Below are 6,651 nucleotides of genomic sequence, written 5' to 3' on the forward strand. Positions count from 1 at the left end.
TTATGTCTTTCGTATTTGAGTTTTGGATAGAATGCTTTGGGTTATGTTTTATTTTGAGCTCAAAATGCTTCTTTTATTGGTTTATATAAACGATATATTTACATTAAGATTTGATGAATAAGTTGGTTTTCAACTCATCACTTATAAAATTCAAACCTAATACTTTTCATTCATCAATATAGTAGAATACTATCAGACTTCGTTTTAATTAAAACATTTTCCTTAAAAGTAACCGTTCTATATGTGCTGACTTGCCCTTTTTTCCACTTCCAATTTTTCCCTAAAATTTTAAAATTTACTTTTTTTTTTTTTTAATGAAATGTAACTAGACAATAACGAAACTTTCAAATTTAATGAGCGGACGAGGGAGTGTGCCCACACGCGGGGGACAAGAGCCAGTCATTTCCCACTAAAACCAAGGACATAATCGTAATTCACCACAGCCTCCAACCTTGATCCCATAAACCATCATTTGATTAAGAAACTAAACAAAAATTAGTAATATCTTAAATCTGAATTTACAAAGAGGAAAATAAAAAATAAATAAAATTAGCGCAGGCCGTGGCCGGACGACTTATTTACCGCCGCCTTCCTCCGCGGCCGCGAGCAGTAAAAAAAAAAAAACTGTAATACAAAATTGCCGCCCTCTTTTATTTCTTATCCTTTTATAAACCGCAATTTTCAGTTACAGTTTCGAGAACGAGAATATCTGCTTTTACCTCGTTTTCTCAGAATTTATTTAAAATTATAAATAAAATTACGGTTGAAGAACAAGAGAGAGAGAGAGAGAGAGAGACAGGAAGAGGAGAGAGAAAGTAAAATAAAAAAGAGACCCTTTTTCTTTGCTTTCTCCTTTGCGCTCACTCTTTTTCTCTAATCTCTGTGTTTTGGCATTCTAGAGAGAGAGAGAGGAGAGAGATAGAGACAGAGAGAGTTTTGGAATTGGGATTTGGGGATGTGAAATTTGAATTGAATTTGGTGGCGTTTTTTCTCCTTTTCTCTCTGTCTCAACTGTCGCCCCCGTGTTCAACTCGCGTGCTGGCCCAGCACTACTTGACAGACGAAGCCAAACACAAAGACGAAGAGAGAGAGAGAGAGAGAGAGAGAGAGAGAGAGAGAGAGAGAGAGGGAAGAGAGAGAGAGAGAGAGAGAGAGAGAAGAGAGAGAGGGAACAGAGAGAGCAAGCAGAAAAATAAAAAATTCGAAAAGCCTTTCCCTTTTTCCTTTTCTTCTTCTTATTCTTCTTCCGTTTCCCGATTCATCAGAATTTGTACGCGTTGATTGCCCTCTCTCCAGATCTCCAGGTCCCAATCTGTGATCCCCCTCAGAACCCACCTTTAAAACGACCGCGTTTTGCTGCCCTTCGTCTTCCTCCTCGCATTCGATTCGATTCTGGAGGTGCCCGGCTATCAATCATGGAGGTGCTGAACCTGTGAAGTAATATGGAAGTTGTGGTTACGCCAATAACAACAACAACAACAACAACGAGGGGAAGAAGATGACGCTTTACATTGGCCGCGAGTCGTCAAAGGTCTTTTTGTTCACTTTGCATTAATACCCTTTTGTTTTTCCCCTTTTTAAAATTAAAAAAAAAATTGAATTTTTTGCTTTTTTGTTCTTTACTGATGGTGGTCCTTTTTTTTTTCTCTCTGTTTTTGTATTTGGGGTTCTGATTTGTGAAGCTCTGGAAGAGAATCTGCGCCGAGGTAGTCACCGAGATCAATCTCCTCGCCGCGAATTGGAAGTATCTTCTCGCCGGTCTAGTTTTTCAGGTGCTTTTTTGTTCTTCGATTCGTTTACTTTTTCGGCTTTTCGAATTGGAGGGTTCTGGTGAATTTAGTTTAGGATGATGAACAATGGGTCGACTTTCTTTTTCCTGATTGGAAAAGTGATATAGCATAACAGGATTGGGATTTTCGTTTTGATGGAGAAAACAGAGAAAGTAGGAAGTTGGTTTTGGTTGAGAGTTTCGATCATGGTTAGTTACATTGTGAACTTTGAGAGAAGGTGTATGCTTTTGAGCATTGGTGGAAGTTACTATCAGTTTACCACTGCGATTAGTGTTAAACACTATTTTCTAGCACATTTCATCTTCTAATGTATGATTGGTTCTATCAATTTCAGTCCTTTGGATGAGAAAAAGTTATTTGTGAGAAGATGTATTGAGCAATGTAGTCTTGTTCTGTTTGTTGCAATTTTTTTTCTTCTTTCTTATGTTAATTTGTTACTGAGTTTGATATTTGAAATTCATCTGATTTGCAGTACATACATGGTCTAGCTGCTCGAGGAGTTCATTATATACATCGGGCAGGGCCAACGCTCCAGGATGCTGGTTTCTTTCTTCTTCCGGTTTGTACCTATCATTTTTTTCATTTTGAAACTGTATAGTGTGAATTTGATCATACGAATTGGTTTCCTATATTTAATTTTGGGTGTCTGGAATAATTGAGTTCTGGTGTTTTTGTAGGAACTTGGGCAGGACAGAGCCTACATCAGTGAGACCCTTTTCACCTTCATCTTCTTATCTTTTGTATTGGTAAGGTTCTTCTGTGTTGCTTTGTCATATTGTTTTCATCTGCATCACTTAGTTCTATGTGTCGGTGTTCTGTTCAACTTAATTTCTTGGAGAAAATGGTGTGTGAAATAAAGTACTTGTTTTTGATATTAGGATGCATGGAAGGAAACAATTCCAATATTCTAATTTACAGATTGAGATGCTATAATTTATTGTTTGAAGGTTGATGTAAAAAGTGTTTATTTTTTCAATGACTATTTATTTATCGGTTAGCTTTGATGCATATTCGTGTTCAGAAGGCCTGGATATAATGTGAAGAAATATTATCAGTGGGGGCTTAATCAGAAGCTGTTCTACGGCACTAAAACTTACGCGCTTCAGAATTTAATAGTATTTTCCTGATTAATTTTTCCCACTTTCATTAACAGAAAACACCATGAGATGTTTTCCCTGTTTTGATAGTTAATTTATTTAATATTCTTCTTTCCTTTATGACTTTGAAAAGTTTAGGCGCGTTTTATGCAATATTTTTTTTTTTTTTAATAAAGCACTTAAACTTAACATGTTATCTGCTGTTTTTTTTCCCTTGTGAACTTTCTACTGTGTCTTTTTCTTTGATTCATTAATTTATGGCTTCATCTTATTTGTGCACTATTATCATGATTTATTCTCTATCCAGTCAGGCATGTGTGCTTTACAGAAATGTTTAAATTTTATATTTTCCTCATGTGGTGCATGTTCTGTTGCAGTGGAGCTTCCATCCTTTCATTTTCAAGGGCAAAAAGTTTTACACGGTTCTCCTTTGGTGTAGGGTCTTAGCATTCTTATCGGTAAGTGGTGATAATTTCCTTTTTGTCTACACCGTTTCATATTTTAAATATTATTTGTTGTTTTATTTGTTACTTTAATTGAATTGAGATCTGGACTCATGCTGGTATATAAACTATTGAAGGTTGAAATTGAAATTTACCTCGAGTAACAGGCTTTGAGAAGTTAGTTCTGCGATAAATATTGGTTTATTTTGGTTTGATTTGTTAAATTTTTATTTTTCTTACATTAAATTGTACCTTTTCTGATAAACTCATAAGAAACTTATGACAGTTAATTTAGTTATTATGGTTCATTCGATGCTTTGAACCATTAGATTTACACATTTTTGTTCCGCTGCTTTTGCGTCATTCATGAGTTCCTTTCTTTTCTAAGTGCTGCTAGAGAGATAAATTGGGTAAAAAGAAATTGTTTTTCAAAAGAGAAAACAAGGCTGTCATTTAATGTGTGCAGTGAACCCATGGTTTATAATTTGAATCATGTAGTAGTAGTAGGCACGGGGCTAGTGATGAATATATTCCCTACTTTTTGTGTCTGACAGTTTCCACTGTGTATTGCAGGCTTCTCAATTTCTCCGGATTATCACATTCTATTCCACCCAGCTTCCTGGTCCAAATTACCATTGTCGAGAGGTAGGTTGGTTGTTTACTATCCTGTTGGTTTTGTTGTATAACCTAGGATGTTGTAGAGTAGAGATTACGTTTTATTCATGTTTGAATTTATTTCTCTATTGGCGGGGTACAAAATTCTCTGTATGTTGTAATAAGCTAAGATACTCTATTATAATTGTGCAGGGTTCTAAACTTGCCAGGCTGCCTCCTCCGGAAAGTGTATTAGAAGTCTTCTTGATCAGTAATTTATCTTCTTGAACTCAGGTCATTTGGCATATTGCTTCGTGTAATACGTCTCTCTGCTGATTTGTTTTTTCTAAATATGCAGTTCCGCATGGTGTACTTTATGGCTGTGGTGATTTGATTTTCTCATCACACATGATATTTAGTCTAGTCTTTGTGCGCACTTATCAGAAATATGGTACACAAAGGTAAGCATAGCTTTGGTTCATGGATGACGTCAATTTTAAGTGATTGTTATTTGACTTACTGCTGAGATAAATGTGTGTCTTTTGATTTGTTGATCGATGCAGGTTTATAAAGCAGTTAGCTTGGTTACTCGTTGTGATCCAGAGCTTCTTGATTGTGGCATCCCGCAAACATTACACTGTTGATGTTGTTGTTGCCTGGTATGAAGATTTTTGCATGCTTTCATCTTTGTATGTGTTTTAAAAGCATATACAGTAAGTATTGTTTCTAACTTCCTTATTTGGCTGAACATATGATCTCCTGCAGGTATACTGTTAATTTGGTCGTATTCTTTATCGACAAGAAATTGGCAGGTTAGGACGCTTGCATTTGTTTTTGCTTCTTTCTGTTTTCTCCATATTTTTGGTTGTCAACCAATGAGAAGTGATACTAACATAATTGTTAATGCAGAATTACCTGACCGGACCAGCGGAGCTGCATCTCTCTTGTTACCGCTAAGCACGAAGGACAAGGATGGAAAGACCAAAGAAGAGAACCACAAGCTATTGAATGGAATTGTTGGAGACCCTGCTGATCGGGTAAAGTGAATCTTCACTTTGAGTAAATTCTATTGATATCAGCACCATTTTGTGATCTGGGCAATCATCTTACAAATTTTTTGCTGTTACATATATCCAGAGGCAAAGAACTCAAGTTAACGGCAAGACTCTTGATGATGTAAACACAGTACATGCCGATGCTCCTATGAACGGTGCATAGAACGGAAAGATTATGTCGCTGCAACAAGGTGAATTGACATGATTTGTTTAATAGGGCCCTGGGTTTGAAAGGTTATGTATCGAGTGTGTACGGGTTCTGTGCTGGAAACACATGACGTGATTTGTATTCTAATGGAAATGGAATTTGGTTTAGTTTTCGCGTTTTGCAGCCCTGCTTTTGTTCTACTTCAGATCATTATATAGCACCAGCATGCACAATAGATCTTAGATGAATATGGTTAAAGGGGACTTACCTACGTTCGGGAATGTTTCTGTGGCAGTATCCCAAACCAAAACACATTATCCTGTTTTTTATATGTTCCACGGTGCGTTATTGACTTCAAATACTGCCACAATAGCTTCCCAGGAGTTCGACATTGCATTAGATGTGGACGACAGGGAAAGAGAGCACATGATGGTATATATGCCCCCGCACCCCACGTTGCTCTGCAGTTTTTCCTTTCGAGCGTGGGGCACCACATCTGAGTTGGAAGGACCCCCTCCCCTACAAAATTGAGACCTCACCCTCACATGCGTCCTCTTCTCTTATCACGTGGAGGGATAACGTGCCTCCTGTCCTTTACCATACAATATCCATCAAATCTCAACTGGAGTTTGGTGACACAGAAATAAATCTTGGACTTCTGTATCTCTTTATTATTTTTGTCTCGGCACGCCCGCGGCGGATCTCGGCCTGTCTAATCGCACCGAACCAGAAATGGTGAGTGGCTTGGCTCAAACCGAACCAATTCATACCATACCAAGCCCTAACTCAAAACTCTGACTGCAGTCCCCAGTCATCTTAAATTAGATTAGTATTAATATCCACATTTTGAAACCTCTTTAAGTGAATGGTGTACAAGAAATTAGGTTTTTAGAAATTAAATTAAATTTCTCAAACTGTATACTCAAAATTGGATCGCAATCTTGTAACCTTAGATTAGTTATCAGATAGATAGACATGTCAATAACTAAAAATTAATCTTATATGTACCCCAACGCATTACGCATGACATTCATAAGAATCATATAAATCCTATTTTCATGCAAGCTTCATGATTGTATTAGTGCCTTGACGCAGTGCGCTCAAAAAATTTATCGTCCCAAACCACATTCTTCGATTGAGCTCATGCAAGGGTGGGCGCATGTGTTTGCATACATTAGATCATGTAATTAATCATTGCAAACACGAACTTTAGATCTTGTAATTTAATTAATATATTCTTTTTGCTTGGTTATGTTATAGTTTGACGGATATGGGCTGGATCACAGCAAAAATTGCTTGCTCGGCCATGTGAGCTTTTTCTGTGATATTTGACAGCATGGAGGCCCCAATGTGCCCGCCTCATCTCTCTCTTTCCTCATGAGTTATATGAGAGGATTACTACCCCACTTGTTGCCATGGCCATTGGCCAGAAAGAACGCAGGCGCAATTTCAGCTGTAAAAGTTGGTCAATAAAGAGACATGTTAAGTATAATTATAATGTGTGATGTGGAAGCTATTCTCTCA

General features: G+C 37.2%; 1 protein-coding gene across 1 annotated transcript; it reads left to right on the plus strand.

The window, feature by feature from the left end:
- Positions 1-898: 898 nt before the first annotated feature.
- Positions 899-5,294, plus strand: LOC103938686 (phosphatidylinositol:ceramide inositolphosphotransferase 2). Its single transcript, XM_009348715.3, has 12 exons — positions 899-1,531; positions 1,683-1,772; positions 2,263-2,349; positions 2,468-2,536; positions 3,265-3,345; positions 3,904-3,975; positions 4,138-4,195; positions 4,283-4,385; positions 4,488-4,583; positions 4,690-4,736; positions 4,834-4,961; positions 5,062-5,294. Exons 1-12 carry the CDS (start codon positions 1,499-1,501, stop codon positions 5,140-5,142), a joined length of 945 nt encoding a protein of 314 aa, XP_009346990.2. The 5' UTR covers positions 899-1,498; the 3' UTR covers positions 5,143-5,294.
- The last annotated feature ends 1,357 nt before the right edge of the window (positions 5,295-6,651 follow it).

The sequence above is a fragment of a genome, unplaced genomic scaffold (assembly GCF_019419815.1).
Source record: "Pyrus x bretschneideri cultivar Hongxiangsu unplaced genomic scaffold, Pyrus_bretschneideri_v1 Contig11, whole genome shotgun sequence".
Taxonomy (NCBI): domain Eukaryota; kingdom Viridiplantae; phylum Streptophyta; class Magnoliopsida; order Rosales; family Rosaceae; genus Pyrus; species Pyrus x bretschneideri.